The sequence below is a fragment of the Carcharodon carcharias genome, chromosome 11, assembly GCF_017639515.1.
Source record: "Carcharodon carcharias isolate sCarCar2 chromosome 11, sCarCar2.pri, whole genome shotgun sequence".
Classification (NCBI taxonomy): Eukaryota; Metazoa; Chordata; class Chondrichthyes; order Lamniformes; family Lamnidae; genus Carcharodon; species Carcharodon carcharias.
Window position 1 is genome coordinate 54,401,472 of NC_054477.1, and position 18,079 is coordinate 54,419,550.

An 18,079-nucleotide genomic window follows, 5' to 3' on the forward strand; every position below is an offset into this window, starting at 1 on the left:
TTATACTTTCAAGCATCATAGAGCATATCACGATATAGCCTTATAATGTCAGAAGAGACATGAAACCTTCCAAAGAATAAATGAGTGAAGACTTGAGGAAAGGGAGGGAAAGAACATGCATAAATCTCTTGAACAATGTTATAGTTATGTCAGTGGTCTTAATAGTTTGTGCATAATTTTCTCCATGTTTGAGATTTTATTTGTAAGTGTATTTTACAGTTTGTGCCATAATTTAAAATATAATAATAGCTATTTATTTGTGTTGTTAATGTATCTCAGACACCTTTTCCTCTCCATTTTATACTGTAAAACTGGAATGTATTGTTCCCATTATTAATCCAGCACCAATTTCTAGACTTTATATGTTTAACATAAATGCTTTATTAGTTAATAATGAATTGCACATTTTAACTCTTTTGTTTTTACTGCTACTAACATACAGGTCGTCTCTGTACACAACTGCAATTAATGACTTCTGATCGTTCTGCGCGTCTTATTAAAGAATTGGTGAATGCTTGCTGGCCTGGCAGAGAGATGATGGTGCAGTGGTCACCAAGAAACTTACAGAAGAAGCATCCACCCATGTCATGGTTGACTACAGTATGGAGATATCTGTATCACAACTTCCCCGAAGACCTGTCTCTGTTTGAGGAATTGCCATTGATCCCTAAGATGCCTTTAGATGAAACCCAAACTACAGTCAATCTTTTACGTCTCCGAGCTCCATCCCCCATAATCATGGAATCTGACAATGACACCCAACTCCCTGAGTTCCTACCAGAGATTATTGAAAAGCTTGGTGGAGTTGTCATTAAAGAACTAGACCCATGTTTGCAGCACCCTCTTATGAAAAAATACATCCATTCTCCTCTGCCTAGCACCTTGTTGCAGATCCTGGATAAAGCAACACCACAAAAGATTTTCAGTCAGGTTATGTTACTACCTCCAACACACAAGGTTGCATTGAGATGTTTCTTAGCTAGTTTGCCAGAAGTGAATGAGCGAGACAAAAAAATTCTTCAGGAGCTGATGATCTTTAACAAAGTTGAACCAGTTTCTGAGAAAAGCAGCCGAAGTTTTATAGCATTAAAATGCAGTAAAGTCTTACATCACACTGCAAAGCTCCCATCAGACATTCGGCTATCTATTCCAGTAGTAAATTGCAGCGATGAAGCTTCTATTCGGCTAATTACCTTACTAAAAATTGAACAATTAAAAAGTACAGACTGCCTAAAGATTATATTACAAGATATTGAAAAAAGCTTTTATTCTACTAAGGATGTCACAGATATTGTGATTTGGATTCTCATCAATTTAGCTTTCCTCAAGGATGAAAATGCTTTGTTTGTTGAATGGCTGAAGTCCTTGAAATTTATTTCTACTTCTCAGGGAAGATTAATGTCAGCTAACGAGTTGTTTGATCCTGAAATAGAAACATTACAGAACTTGTTTTATGCTGATGAAAAAACATTTTTTCCACCAGATAGCTTTACCTCAACTCCAGATATCTTACATGCCCTGAGACAAATAGGCTTAAAAAATGAAGATCAATTAAGTGAAAAAGAAGTTGTACAAGTGGCCAAAAGAATTGAAGTGCTGCAGAGCAATAGTAAAGTCAAGCAAGATCTGGTTATCAAAAAAGCTAAAACATTACTTGCAATTCTGCACAGACAGAAGAGTTTATTAATTTCAACTGAAACCAAGACAATAATGCAAAAGTTAAAATGGGTTCCAGTTTGCAAGAAACGTCCTCTGAATTATCCTCAATCCTTGGCTTGGAAAGGAGACGTATTAAATTTTCACAAGGCATGTGAAATGCGAGATTTATCTGAAGCTGTATTGTTGGGCTCTGCAGTGCCCCTTGTGGAGGACATCTCTTTGGAAGTTCGAAAATTGTTGGGTTTTTCCACAGAACCCAGTTTGAGTAAGGTTTTAGGGCATTTGAAAAATGTTGTTGATTGGCACACTTCCAAGGATTTCAATGATGATGAATGGTACCAGTTTCAACATTTCTTGCTTGATATTTATGAATATATGCAGGGCCATCTGGACAAAGGTAAAGAAGGGTTCAACTCCTTGACATTTCCCTGGGTGTGGACAGGGAAAGTCTTTTCTGTCCCTGGACAAGTAGCTATAAAACCAATTCAAGATCTTGATCTCGAGCCTTACCTATATATTCTTCCAAAAACCATGGCAAAATATCACAAATTGTTTACATTCTTTGGAGCACTAGAAGAAATAAATGCTGAGCACATCTTCAGTATTGTCAGGAGTATCAAACAACAGTGTGTTGATGAAACCAATGAACAAGAAAGTAAACAAAACCTACTTCTGGTACTGAACATCTTAAGATGGTTATATAGTAATCAGATCACAGTTAATCTTGATACTCCAATACCTATTCATTATAGCAAAGATCCCAACAGATTGGTAATGGAACCCATTTACAATTGTAGCTACTGTGACATCAAAGTAGATGATCTTAATGACTTGCTTGATGATTCCTTAGAACCCATCTACCTGGTACATGAGGACATCCCTATGAAAATGGCTCAAGCACTACAAGTGCCATGCCTTAGCACCAGGCTTATTAACCCAGAGAACCTGGGCTTTGAGCAGTCTGGACAAAGAGAGCCACTCACAGTGCGCATCAGAAACATTCTTGAAGAATACCCATCAGTTGCAGATATCTTTAAGGAGCTGCTGCAAAATGCAGATGATGCTGAGGGAACTGAATGTAGCTTCCTGATTGACATGCGAAGAAATGCAGATATCCGAGAAAACCTTCTAGATCCAGGAATGGCAGTGTGCCATGGGCCTGCTCTATGGTCATTCAACAACTCTGATTTCACAGATTCTGACTTTGTAAACATAACCAGACTAGGTGGATCACTGAAGAGGAGTGAGGTTGACAAAGTTGGGAAATTTGGACTTGGTTTCAATTCTGTTTACCACATTACAGACATCCCTATAATTTTGAGCCGTGAGTTTATGATAATGTTTGATCCAAATATTAATCATTTGGCAAAGCATATTCGTGACAAAACAAATCCTGGGATAAAGATCAATTGGAACAAACACCAGAAGAGGTTAAGAAAGTTTCTCAATCAGTTCAGGCCATTTGTGAATGTTTTTGGTTGTGACTTACCACTGTCCATTGAAAAACCCTTCTGCTATTTGGGAACCCTTTTCAGACTTCCTTTCAGGGTCGAGGAGGAGGCATTAGTCAGTGAAATTAGCAGTGTTTCCTACAATACAGCAGATATCTATTCTCTGGTTGATGAGTTTAGCTTGTGTGGTCACAGACTAATTCTCTTCTCTCAGAATGTAAACACCATGTTCTTAAAATACCTAAAAGCAGATGAGCCTGACCCTGGCTTGGCACAAACTATCATTGCCATCAAGAAAATTGCTTGTTTGTCAAAAGCTGTGTCAACACCCATGAACATCTTAAAGGAGGCTGCAAAACTGATGAAAATACTTGCTAGTACAAGACAGCTTCCTTCTGAAGCACCTAGGTGTGCCTGCATAGTGCAAATTGTGGTCGATGAATTTTTTCATGTATTCAGAAGGATTGTAGATCTTCAGTCACCACTGTTCAGAGGTCCGGAAGATGAAGTTACACCTTTCTTTGAGGTTTCAGCTAAGTCAGCTCAGAGCAGAAAGGTAAATGAAGAGGTACCACAAAAAGTGACTGAATCCACTACTTGGCTTATATGTTCATGCATGGATACTGGAGAAGCACTGATATTTTCATTGCAAGAAAATGGGAGGAGATTAGGGCTTGTCCCTTGTGGGGCTGTTAGTGTTTTGCTATCAGAAACAGAAGACAACAAGTGGAGCATTAAAACAAATGGCAGTGCTTATGGAGAAGTGTTCTGTTATTTGCCTTTGAGAATCAAAACTGGATTGCCTGTGCATATCAATGGTTGCTTTGCAGTTTCCTCCAATCGAAAAGAAATCTGGAAAACAGATACAAAAGGGACATGGAACATGATATTTATGAGACAAGTGATTGTTCAGGCATATTTAGAAGCACTTGCTGTGCTACGAGACATGGCTATTAATGCAGAACTTGTTGATTACAATTATTACACCCTGTGGCCTGATATTGCCTTGGTTCATGATGACTTTGCTATGGTATGGCAAGGTCTTTATGAGGATATTGCCAAAGGAAGAGGAAACAAGCTGACAGAGGTGTTCTCAGATGGAACTTCCTGGGTTTCAATCAAAAACATAAGATTTTTGGATGATGCTTTGCTTCACAGACCAGTTGTTGGGCCTGTGGCTTTCAAGATCCTTTTGAAGTTCCTCAAGAAGGCTGAGCCTCAGCCATTGTGTGCTGTGGAGCTTCCATCTTGGGTTAGAGCTGGTTTTGAAGAGGCAGGATGCAAGAATATATTACTGGAAAACACATTTTCTGAGAAGCAGTTTTTTACAGAGGCATTTTTTCCATACATTGAAGAGATTGAGGCAGAACTACGAGATCCTTTGATGCTTTATGTTCTTGATGAAAAGGTATTGGAGCTTTCAGGGTTTCTACGTGTTACCCGTTGTATACCATCTTCAGGGGAGCACCAGCAGTTATCCGTTCCTTCAAGACTTATCCATCCAGAAGGCCGAGTTGCCAAGCTGTATGAGACAAGTGATGGGCGATTTCCTTATGGAACTACACAAGACTACTTGAACCCAGTCCGTTTAGTAAAGCTGGTGCAACTTGGCATGATTAAGGATGACATTTCATGGGAGGATTTACTAGAACGGGCAGAGTCGGTGGCAGTGCTGAATCAAAGTGATCATGCAGCAGCTTGCCAGCGTAGCAGCATCATACTGAGTTTAATTGAAGAGAAAGTAAAGTTTCGGGATCACAGAGCCAAAGACTTTGCTGAGAAATTTCAGTCTATACCTTTCCTTCCTTTTCTCAAAAAGCCTCCTGGTTTCTCATTGCATTGGAAAGGAAATGATTTTCAGCCAGAAACCATGTTTGCAGCGAAGGAGGTTTATACAGCTGAGTACCAGGATGTAGTTTGTCTTCTGCATCCTATTCTAAATGAAAATCCTCCCAGTAAAGGATGCGGTCCTCTTTCTTCCGGTGTTAAAGATACATTTGGGTTGCTAAAGAAGCCACCTATTCTTGTAGTGTTGGATCAGTTGAAGAAAGCAGCTATTTCCTTTGACGGTATTACTCTCTGCCAAGAGAGCATCACAAATGCTTGTTACAAATATCTTCATGAAGCCATGCTAAAGAATGAAACTGCAAAGTTACAAATCAATGAGGGGCTTCAGAATTTTAATTTTGTTCTGGTTGAAAACACCTATGTTGAGTCAGCGAAAGTTGCATTCCACCTCAATTTTGACGCAACCCCTTACCTGTACCAGCTCCCGAATAAGTACAGAAACAATTTCCGTGAGTTCTTTGAAAAGCTGGGAGTCCAATCCTCATTCACTGTGGAAGACTTTGCATCTGTCCTTCAAGTCTTAAAAACTGAATGTGCCCAGGAATCTCTAAATGAGTCTAATTTTCAGCTTTGCCGAAGAATCATTAGTGAAGGCGTCTGGGGTCTCATTAGGGAGAAAAATCGAGACTACTGCAAGAGAAAATATGGAACCCTTCTGTTACCAGATAGTGAGCGGTTCCTTGTTCCAGCTAAATCTCTGTGTTACAATGATTGTCCTTGGATAAGAGTGAGTGATAAAACTGTGAAATACTGCCATCCTGACATACCAAGAGAGGTAGCTGTTAAACTTGGAGCTCTACCAAAGCGCCACAAAGCTTTAGAACGTTATGCATCAAATATTTGTTTTACCACCCTTGGCAGTGAATTTGGACAGAAAGAGAAGCTAACCAGCAGAATTAAGAGCATTCTCAATGCTTATCCTTCTGAGAAAGAAATGCTGAAGGAGCTACTTCAAAATGCAGATGATGCTAAAGCCACTGAAATTTACTTTATCTTCGATCCTAGACAACATCCAGGAGATCGAATCTTTGATGAGAAGTGGGCACCCCTTCAAGGTCCTGCAATTTGTGTGTACAACAACCAACCATTCACAGAAGATGATATTCGAGGGATTCAGAACCTTGGAAGAGGAACAAAGGAAGGGAATCCAGGTAAGACTGGGCAATATGGAATAGGATTCAATTCCGTTTACCATATAACAGACTGCCCAGCATTTATTTCCGACAATGACGTACTCTGCATATTTGATCCCCATGCAAGGTATGCTCCTGGATCTACCAATGTTAGCCCTGGGCGCATGTTTAGAGATTTGGATTCAGACTTCAGAACCCAATTTACAGATGTACTGAACCCATTTCTAGGCAATCTTTTCAAACTTGAAAATGCTACCATGTTTAGGTTTCCAGTAAGAAATGCCGAGATGGCCAAAACATCTGAAATCTGTCAAGTTCCTGTATCAGATCAAATGGTTCAGAATCTTTTGGACAAACTGCGAAGTGATGGAGCTGAGCTTCTAATGTTTTTAAATCACATGGAGAAGATTTCCATTTGTGATATTGAGAAGACAACTGGGAACCTAAATGTTCTGTATTCTGTGAAAGCCAAAATTACAGATGGTGACAGGTTGAAACGGAAGCAGTTTCACGCATCTGTACTTGATAGTGTAAATAAAAGGAAACAACTTAGCCAGATACCAGTGCATCAAATTACTTACGCTATGGACATTGAAGATTCTGAAGGCAATCTTACAACCTGGTTAGTCTGTAACAGATCAGGTTTCTCAAACATTGAGAAAGTTTCAAAGACTGTTATATCAGCTCATAAAAATGAAGACATAACACTCTTCCCCCGAGGAGGAGTTGCTGCCTGCATCAGTCATAATTACAAAAAGCCTTACAGAGCTTTCTGCTTTCTGCCATTGTCATTGGAAACAGGATTACCTGTTCATGTAAATGGGCATTTTGCTTTGGATTCGGCCAGGAGAAATTTGTGGCGGGATGACAATGGTGTCGGAGTACGTAGTGATTGGAACAATAACCTTATGACGACGTTGATTGCTCCAGCTTATGTGGAGCTGCTGGTACAGATACGGAAGCGCTACTTTCTAGGTTCGGACCCAACAATAACAGTCTTGCAAAATACGCCCACTCATGTTTTGAAGGATTTAATGAAAAAATTTATGACCTTCTTCGCTGCTAACAAGCCTGACATACAGCCAGATTGGTACTGCCTTGTGAGATCTGTCTATTGTTGTCTTCATGACGATCTCAAGCGTCTTCTACCAGTTGTCCGGATACCAAATGCAGACAGTGGAGAACTGCAGCCTACAATTTTTATTAGCTGGGTAAATACATCCACAACAAACAGAACCAGAACGTTCTTTGACAATTTGCTCCAAGATGAACTACAGCACATGAAAAGCACCGAATACAATATTGCAGTACGGAAAACCATTGCTGAAAATGTTTACAGGCTCAAAAATCTGCTACTTGACATAGGATTTAACTTAGTCTACAGCTCTGATGAAACTTCCAACATTTACCACTGTTTTCAGGAATCAGGGATTCCAGTGGTGTATGTAACACCTGCTGATGTCCGGGAATTCTTGAACTCATTTACATCCCCTGATTCAAGCTGTCATCTTGGAAAGTTACCATGTCGATTACACCAAACTACCTTAAAGCTTTTTCACAACTTGAAACTTCTGGTTGACTACTGCTTCAAAGATTCAGAAGAGAATGAGATTCGAGTTGAAGGGCTCCCTCTTCTCATTACTTTAGATAATGTTCTACAAGTTTTTGATGCAAAACGTCCAAAGTTCCTGACAACTTACCATGAGTTGATTCCATCACGTAAAGAACTATTTATGAACACCCTTTACATGAAGTACAATAACATCCTGCTCAATTGTGGTGTTGCAAAAGCTTTTGACATAAGCAGCTTTGCTGAGCTGCTATCATTTGTGCTGCCTAGGGATTATAGAACAAAATCTGTTGTGAAATGGAAAGATAATTTTGGAAGTGAATCCTGGTTGAAGAACTGCTGGCATTTCATTAGTGATGCAATTTCGGTTAAGGAAGGTGAGGCAGAGATTAGGCCAACATTTGAAACTATCACTGAGGTGTTAAAAGACTGGGCTTTGTTGCCTGGTACAAAATTCACCGTTTCCAGCAACAGGATGCTAGTGCCAGAGAGTGATGTTCTAGTACCTCTCAGTTTGATGAATGTCTGCATCTATCCAAATGGTCAAAATGATAAAGTTTTCAATACACTGATGAAAGCAGGCTGCATTCAACTAGCTTTGAGTAAAATTTGCTCTAAAGAGAACATTTTAGTCTCACAGCTGGCTTTGCACATGGCAAATGTTGAGAGTCCTGAAAGCATTCTAAACTCTCTCGATTATATGATCCGAACATCAACACTAAGGACAGACCACTTGTCTGACAATGACTTTGAAGTGCTTCTGATGTACTTCAATAGCAACTTGAAACAACTGACAGCCCAAGATGACATAAGGATTCTGAAGTCTCTGCCTTGCTATAAGGCCATTAATGGCAACTACGTCAGCATTTTGAAATATGGGTCATGCTTTGTTCTAACAAAGAGCATTCCTCTAACTGGAATAGATAGATGGGCACTGTCCACTTCCTTTGCATTTCTTGCAGATAATCCCCATCTGAAGGATCTGTATGCTTTCCTTGATTGTATTCCTATAGATGACCTTGAAGTATATTTGAAGCACTTGCTGCCAAAGTTCGATAACCTATCCAGTTCAGCGAAGACTGAACATCTGGTACATCTGAAGAAGAAACTTTCCAACCTGGATGAAGGTACAGCAATTAGGGAGCAACTGTTTGAAAAACTTGAAGGTCTTGCAATTATTCCAGACTCGTTCTACCGCTTAAAGCCTGCAAATAACTTTTATGACAAAACAGAAAATGTTTTTCAAGTTATGCTGCCAGAACACGCTTTCATTTCTCAAGATTTTTTTCGGAAACTGGAGCAAGTTGAGAAACCTAAGAACCGTGCTGCATTCCTTACATCGTGGATAACATTCTTTCGAAACATTGGATTGAAGTACACAGTCTCCCAACAACAGCTGTTACAGTTTGCTAAGGAGGTTGGAGCTCGTGCTCAATCAGAGAATTGGTCCAAAGAAACAATACAGAACAAGGTTGATGTCCTGTTAAACCATATATTTCAAGAAAGGACAGACCTGTTCTCTGGAAATTTTCTTAAGGACCTTTCAATGATTCCATTCATCTATCCCGAACGGGCTCCAGCAGATCTCTTGAAACTTCATCCTCAATTTCAAGAATTGAATGGGACTCTCCCTCTAATACGGTTCAGTGGGTCTCAGGTCAACCCCAAATTCAAGCAAACTGATGTAATGCAATTGTTGTGGACATCATGCCCAATTCTTCCAGAAAAGGCAATACCTTCAAGTATTAGGGAACAAGAAGATAGCAAACTTGGTAACCAGGAACAAGTAGAGGAGGTCCTGGCAATGCTAAATGTCAGTCTGGACCCTCCACCTGACAAAGTCATTAGTAACTGCAAAAACGTCTGTAACATTGCATCCCCAGAAGATGATATGATAAAAACAAGAGTCAAAGTCTTACGCAGCACTTATGAATTTCTGAATGCAGAAAAAAAAGATTTCCGCTTCCATCTTCGAGGTGTTGCCTTTGTTATGGTTGAAGATGGCTGGAAACTACTTAAGCCTGAAGAGGTTGTAATAAATCTTGAGCATGAGTCTGATTTTAAACCATACCTCTACAAATTGCCTTTAGAACTTGGCACTTTCCACCAATTGTTTAAACTTTTGGGTACAGAAGATATTGTTTCAACAAGACAGTATGTTGAGGTTCTTGGACGTATATTTAAAATATCTGAAGGGAAACAGCTAGAGCCAAATGAAATGCGAACTGTCAAAAGGGTCGTTTCTGGATTATTTAAGAGCCTTCAGAATGACCCGATAAAGGTCAGACTTGATCTTGATAATATTCGAGAATTAGGCCTTTATCTTCCAAGTAATGATGGGAGATTGACAAAGTCAAATATACTGGTTTTTGATGATGCTCCACATTATAAAAGCCGAATGCAAGGTAATGTGGGTGTTCTAATGCTTGTAGATCTCAGCCAGTGTTATCTGGGCAAAGACCATGCCTTTCATACAAAGCTAATCATGTTACTTCCTTCAAAACTGAGACCAAGGTTACTTAGCGGAATCTTGGAAGAGATCCTGGATGAAGAAACACCAAATATATGTCAATTTGGAGCACTCTGTTCACTACAAGGTCGCCTGCAGTTGCTGCTCTCTTCTGAACAGTTCATCACAGGACTCATCCGGATAATGAAGCATGAAAATGACAACGCCTATCTAGCAAATGAGGAAAAAGCCAGTCGACTCTGCAAGGCCTTGCGTGAAGGTTTGAAAGTTTCTTGCTTTGAGAAACTGCAGACAAGCCTTCGAGTAAAAGGATGTAGTCCAATCCCTCACAGTAAGAGTGAAACATTGGCATTCCTGAAGAGATACGGAAATGCAGTGATCCACTTGTACATCCAGCATGCAGAGAGCAAGGATATTAATTTCCTTTTAGCCTTAGCGATGACCCTTAAAACTGCAACTGACAACTTGATTTTAGATACCTCCTACCTGATAGCCATGCTTGGCTGCAATGACATCTATAGAATCAATGAGAAACTTGACAATTTAGGTGTTAAGTATGATTCCTCTACTGAGCCTTCAAAACTTGAACTGCCTCTGCCAGGTACACCGATACCAGCTGAAATCCATTACTTACTCCTTATGGACCCTATGAATGTATTCTACCCAGGAGAATATGTTGGATATCTTGTTGATGCTGAAGGTGGTGATATATATGGATCATACCAGCCAACCTATACTTATGCCATTATTGTACAAGAAGTAGAAAGGGAAGGAGATGAGAATTCTAGCTTTCTGGGAAAGTATTTTCAAATTGATATTGGCTATAGCGAGTATAAAATTGTGAGTTCTCTTGATCTGTATAAATTTTCGAGGCCTGATGAAAGTTCCCAAGGAAGAGACAGTACTCCAACCACGCCCACAAGTCCCACAGAATGCCTTTCGCCAGGCCTCAGGCCAATTCCTCCCCATTTTCCTGGGAGGGAAAGCCACAGACTGCCAACATCAAGGCACCAGTCTCCAAAGAAGATTAAGCTACATGCTTTGCCTGAAATTCTTCGAGAGGTTACAGCTGTGTTAGAGCAAGCTTGGAGGCTGCCTGAACCAGAAAGGAAAAAGATTATCCGGCGGTTATATCTAAAATGGCATCCCGATAAAAATGCAGAGAATCTGGAGATTGCAACAGAAGTCTTTAAGCATCTGCAAAACGAAATCAACAGACTGGAAAAACAAGGTGTTGGAGGCTCTGATTTTAGCACAGATAGAGCATCAAGAAGAACATATCCCTCTTCATCTGCTCGGTTCCAGTCAGAAAAGTTTTCATTTCAGAGATTTTATACTTCATGGAATCAGGAAGCAACAAGCCATAAATCTGACAGACAGCATTTTAAAGGCAGGTTTGCTTCAGCACCAGGATCATCACACTCCTCACGATTTTTTGTACCTCCTACTTACAAAACTGTGGGCAATCCCATAGAGGCACGAAGATGGCTCAGACAAGCTCGGGCAAACTTCTCTGCAGCTAGGAATGACCTGCATAAAAATGCCAATGAGTGGGTGTGTTTCAAGTGCTACTTAGCAGCAAAACTTGCTTTGATAGCAGCTGAATATGCAGTTAAAGGAAAGTCTGACAAAGATGTCAAACCAACTGCACTTGCACAGAAAGTAGAGGAATACAGTCAAAGTCTGGTAGGACTTGCAATTGATGTAAATACTCTGGAAGCATATGGTGTTGACGGATTGAGGACCCGGTATCCAGATCTCCTCCCTTTTCCCCTGATTCCAAATGATAAATTCACATCTGAAGTTGCAATGAGAGTGATGGAGTGTACTGCTCGGATCATCATAAAACTGGAAAACTTCATTCAGCAAAAACTATAAGATCTCACTCAGTGAGAATAACAAATACATGAACACCAACCAGGGAAAATGCCCATTATAATCACATTTCCATCTGCTCCCAGCATTTAATGCAAGCAAAACCATTTTGTTAACTGGGGAAAAATGATTGACATGATCATTTACAGTTTATTCCTTCTTTAACCTTCACACCTACTAATGTTCATTTAGCATATTCAATTATTTTGTTTAATAAAATAAAACTGGTAATATTTAAAAGCTGAACTCAGATACAGATCTCCAGCCAGAAATATGTAATTTCCAGTAATATAAACGGACAGCTTAAGGTTGATTGTAGTATGAGTAAAGCAATTCACCGCATTTCTTCTACAGCACAGCACTCATTGCAGTGGTTCTGAGCCTAATGTGTTTTTGAAATGGAGAAAATACATTTTCTTTTATATATGCACCAAACAATAGCAGTTAGTCTACATTTTTCAAGCTGTACATATGAAACTGCTGTAAGAAAAGAAAATGCAACAATTTGCTTTTATCATGCAAAGTATCTTGAAAAGAATTAGATTATCTGATATGTCACCTAGATACAGAACAGCCCTTCATTGGTGCAGGAGATTGTTTTCCACAATTGGTTCAATGCTCCACATAATATATAAATGTAATTTCATAAAGGTCAGGATGTTCAATTATAAGCCATACACAAAGAAGATCCTAAATAAAGTCTGATTCAGTAAAAGAAAATATTTTATGGTACAGAGCTATATCATGTTCAGCTCAAATTAGTACTCTGATCATTTATCTGCCATTGCCATCTGCTCAGTCGAATGAAGTATTTCAGTGACTTAACCCCCAAATAAAACCTCCAAATGACCATCGTATTTTTCTCTGCACTATTGTATTTGAGTAACGCTTTTCTAGTTATTGTTATTTGCCTTGAGAGAGTTCTTCATTAAAGGTGATATTTCTACTTAAGTTTTCTTTTTAACAAAATAGTTCCATGTCCAAATGAAACTGGCAAAGCATGATTGAAACAGTTTTTTCATGCATCATCTGATTGTAACAGTGGTGAAACATTGTGATGTCTAATGTATTTCATCAGCTGGAGCACTGCAGTCCAGGGTAAAGTGGAAACATGTCCAGCTGCTGCAATTGAGCTACTGTTCCCAATATAAATACGGGCGAGCTTACTTTTCATTGTTTTAATGCCTTAAATTATTGCGACAGGTTATAGTAACTTGCACTAGAATATTTGAAGAATTTCTTGACCTACATGCTCCTTTGGGGGTTAGGGAGAAGGTTAAGATTTAATTTTCTGTAATGCTTGCAGTTGAACTCCAAGTGGCTGTTATTATGCAAACATGTTTTTGCCAAATATATACAATAGAAGTCTAGACACTACACGTATTACACATTCTAAGTATTCACAAAATGGCCTGGGTCCTAACATTGGACTATAACAATATGTTTCACACCATAGTTTTACAGAATTAATGAAATGTTAGCAATTTTTTTCAAGTTTAAAACTTGAAAATTCTATTTAATTGTATGATGAAAAAAAATTCATTTTATACATGCAGCATTGTGCAATATTTATGTTCTTCGAAGTGTTTGTGTACTTACTGACCCAAATTTTCCAAAAAACACTTTGCTCACTAATTCAATAGTGAGGCCTAATGGGCAGATATATTTTTGACTACTTTGCATGACATTTTCAGTCAGTTTCTGTCATTCATTATGCAGATGAGGTGTGTTTTAATGTATTTTCAGTTTTAATTTTATATTACTGTATTATATTAGTGAACAAATGGTAAAGGTGCTGGTCTGCATTTATATATTAATGTGTTTTGTGTATTTTGTTTACGATGTCCACATGTTTCTAGAAATTATCGAAGAGATGGGTTAACTTGGTTGCCATTATTGTTTGTAATGAATGTGATAACAGGATCTGCGTTTTATTTTTTTAGTTTTATATATGAATTAGCCACTTTATTTGGCATCCTAGTTAATTGACTTGAAATGTGTTTTCAGTACTGGAAACATTTAGAACTAATGTTTGGGTTTTTTCTGACTTTGAGTACTGTTCCAGCTTTTCTGCTGAAAGATGGTTAACAATTTTTCTGTTGAAAAGATAGCTTCTCCTGTACACCATACTGAACACATTTTCCAGCATTACATTATCCAGGAACAAACATAAGGGGAGATAGTGGCATAATGGTAATGTCACTGGATTAGTAATCCAAAGAATAAATCTGGAATTGAAAGCTAGCCTCAGTAATGATGGCCATGAAACTATCATTGATTGTTGTTAAAAACAATCAGGTTCACTCATGCCCCTTTAGGGAAGGAAATTTGGTGTCCTTATCTGGTCCAGCCTATATGTGACTCCAGATCCACAGTAATGTGGTTGTCTCTTAACTGCCCTCTGAAATGGCCTAGCAAGCCACACAGTTCAAGGGCAGTTAGGAATGGGCAACAAATGCTGGCCTTGCCAGTGATGCCCACATCCCATGAAAGAAATAGAAGATATAGGCCATTCATGTTAACTCCCACTCATTACCTTGTGGAATCTCATGCATAGTGTTTCATAGTGTCAACAGTCGTCCTTTACTGGTTTAATCCTATTGTTACATTCTCTCTGAGGAAAGAATTCTGTTTTTAAGCATATTTTTTTCCTCAACGAGAAACTGAGGCAGAGTTAGCCATAATCTCTGACTAAGCACAATGTTCTATAAAAGTGACACTTCACTGATTTCTAAGAACACATGTAATATCTGTGCTAGTTTTCTACTCAGCGACATTTGAAACACTCGGGTGCTTTATGTACACTGATTATTTGTTGTACTTCGCTCACTTTTATTCTCTGGGGTTAGGATTTCACAATTGCTGTCACAACTATGTTAGCGCATACGTCAGTGACTTTAAGCACAAATATGTGCTCAGTACTCGGGATATTAAAACACAGTCAGGACTGTGTAGCATGTTAACCATTATATTTTCTTGACATTCAATAGCAACTTCAGTACTATTTAGGTACATTGTACCATGATCACGTAAAACATACTGCCTGAGTCAATTTTGCTGTTGTGTATATTTGACAGAACTGTTACTGCAAGACTATGGTGTGATGTTTACTAGCAGCTGATAGATTGTGTACAGGCTGCTGTGATGAGAAATGCATTTTTGAAGAATGATTTTAGTACTGCTTCTGAATTTGGAGCTGTATAGCACTGTCAGCTGATGTACCAAGTACCAACTCCAATAAAATAACTTCAGTAAACAATTGTCTCTATTATTGTAAGTCCGAGAACAATAATATCAATATAACACATGCTGCTTTTAACTGTGTAATAATTACCTGCAAATCAGCTTCTCCCTAATACGCCATGACAGTTAACAAGGACTAGATTTACAAAATGCCCTTTAATGTTTCTTTCCCAGTGGTGAATAGTGATAAGCATCAATCTTAATGCAACACAGCTCAACACAATCGTAATGTGCTGTCCATCCGCATATATCTAAGCTGTGTTTCTATTGGAAATAGTTTTCATTACATTAAGTGGTGGAGGGATAGATTTCATCCTATAATCTTTTCAAAATTGGATAAAGTGGAAGATTCAATAAGCTGCCCCAAACAGAAAAACCACTGGGGATGAAATTGGTCTTGGGCTCTTCCTGGCCCCGCGAAATAATCCAAAATGTATCTGATCACTCTGCTGTATCTTGGGAAAACAGTCAATATGACAAGCAGGGTATGTCATAGGATCTCAACTGGCATATTAAAGGGCCTATTCTCTGAAGGGTTCAGTGCTCCAATACTCAATTGAAGACCATGTGTGAGGATCGCAGTGATTGGAACACAGATAAATGGGTAGAGTATGCCATTCTTGCACCCCCCCCCCCCCCCCCGGTGACCCGTGTGCATCAAGTGACAGAATAAATGTACTCAAGTTATAATCTACTCAAATTTACTCTTCATTTTAGGTGAGGCCACACTTTATTCCTCAGGAGGAAATATGCAACTATCTGCATCCCAACCATCTATCATTTACAGGTCACATCCCAGGAACAAATAAACAAATCTTGGATATACAATTCTCCATTCCTTCATTGGGGCCTCAGTACGGATCCCTAAGACCCACCTGTCAGATCCTGCGAATATTTACCTTTTACCCCCTCTAGACTGTATTTAACCAGTTGGATTGGTTTACGGGTGGGCGATCCGGAGGTGGCAGGGCATCGGCTACAGTCTTCCCGGAGGCGGCCAATCAGCAAGCCGTCACTGGAGCCGCATCCAATGAAGGGTGCCGGGTGGACCGGCTTAGTGGGAGGTCCAGTCGGAGGACTGACGGTGATGTCCGGCTGGCAGCTCCCACCATGACAACCAGGCAGGAAAACCGCGAGGGTGCCTGAAAACAGAGGCGCTGTTTGCAGCATTGGGGGAAAAAAAATCAAAACACTGCATGGACACACCTGTCACAACATCAGTGTGAAAGGAAACAGGCTGTACCCCGGTGGCTCTGTGCGGGGGTGAGTGTTAATGCCACCCTCCCCCCAACCTGTTGACAGGTGGCTGCCTCCATTGAAAGGCTGGACTCTGCGCCTGGCAGCACCATCAACGTTCGCCCAATGGTTCATTAATGATAAAAACAAAAAACTGCGGATGCTGGAAATTCGAAACAAAAATAAAAATACCTGGGAAAACTCAGCAGGTCTGGCAGCATCTGCAGAGAGGAACACAGTTAACGTTTCGAGTCTGTATGGCTCTTCAACAGAACGGGTTTCCTCTCCGCAGATGCTGCCAGACCTGCTGAGATTTTCCAGGTATTTTTATTTTTGTTTTGGTTCATTAATGAGCCTAATTGCCTATCCGCCGCAGCGAGGCACATTTACACTGTCGCGTTGACTCCGCAAGATCGGTCGGAGACGGGAGCTGACCCGCTATTTTACAACTTTGCCCCCAGACCCACCTCCTTAACCTGTCTCTTTGGGACCGGAAAAAAAATCAGCTTTCTGTCTCCTACCTCCCGACCAATGCATCCCAATGAAGTTACCTCCAATTCTTTGACCTTTCAGTTTGTGCAGAACCAAGTTGCTTCTGGAGGTCCACATAAATAACATCTGTGAATCAAAATATCCTTACCAGTGATATAATTTTAAACTAAAGTTCTTGGGAAGAAATTTAAAATATATGTATCTTCTATTAAAAATCTGAACAAACAATTAATTGCATCTTTAATGCTGCTTCTTATTCTACATTCAGATGAGTTTATCATTTTGTGCTTATCAGTTTGGTGGCAGCCTCCAGTGGTCAGTTAGTTTAACTTCTGTGCGGCTGGGAAAAGTGATACATGCCGTACATTTACCAACATTTACATTGCATGCTGTGCTCTGTTGCGATTCAGTTTGCCGAAGGAGTCTGAAACAGGTCTTTGGGCTCTAATTGGCATAGGCGATTTCATATGTTTAAATATAAATATATGAGACTGAATAGAAAAGGACGCCTCATGCATGATAATTCTGACATGGAAACCTGCCAGTTCTTAGTGACCTGAAAAGCTTCATTTTGAACAACAATATAGTAGAAAGGTAAAGGTGTCACAATTCAACTTGTACTTGAAACTAAAAACTTGTCTTACATTTTTACACATCGATGAAAAATCTGAGTTTGGCAGCAATTGTTCCACTTTGAACTGCCTGAAGGTGGCATCAGTACAACATCTATGACGATTCACACAGCAAAACAAAGGTGTGAGTTTTAGAAGGAGAAAATCAGTCCAGAAAAAAGTTTGTTTTAGGATAGTAATTCCCCCTTTTATAAACTGTTTATTTCATTAGCACAATCTCTTGGTCATTCTAGTTTTGAAGTCATATTAAACATGCTCCTGTGTATGTGCTTCCAAGTTTTGAATACCTCTGAATAAATTGTTTTTGGGCGAGAAAATTTGATAATCGGATGCTGCAGTGCTCAGCATGGCGTGCTCAGCCCACAGCAGAAGTGCGCCACATGACACATTGGTTAGTGTGCCCTGTAGCCATTTTATAATTATATAATTCTTTCTTTACCACAGGCAGTAACTGAAGCAGAGATCATTGC

General features: G+C 39.5%; 1 protein-coding gene across 1 annotated transcript in view; it reads left to right on the forward strand.

Moving 5' to 3' along the window:
* Positions 1–15,256, forward strand: part of sacs (sacsin molecular chaperone) — a 123,291-nt gene extending 108,035 nt beyond the window's left edge. The window contains exon 9 of the mRNA XM_041199255.1: positions 443–15,256. Coding sequence (XP_041055189.1) covers positions 443–12,009 — 11,567 coding nt within the window. The 3' untranslated portion in view covers positions 12,010–15,256. The remainder of the gene's footprint in view (positions 1–442) is intronic.
* Positions 15,257–18,079: the final 2,823 nt, after the last annotated feature.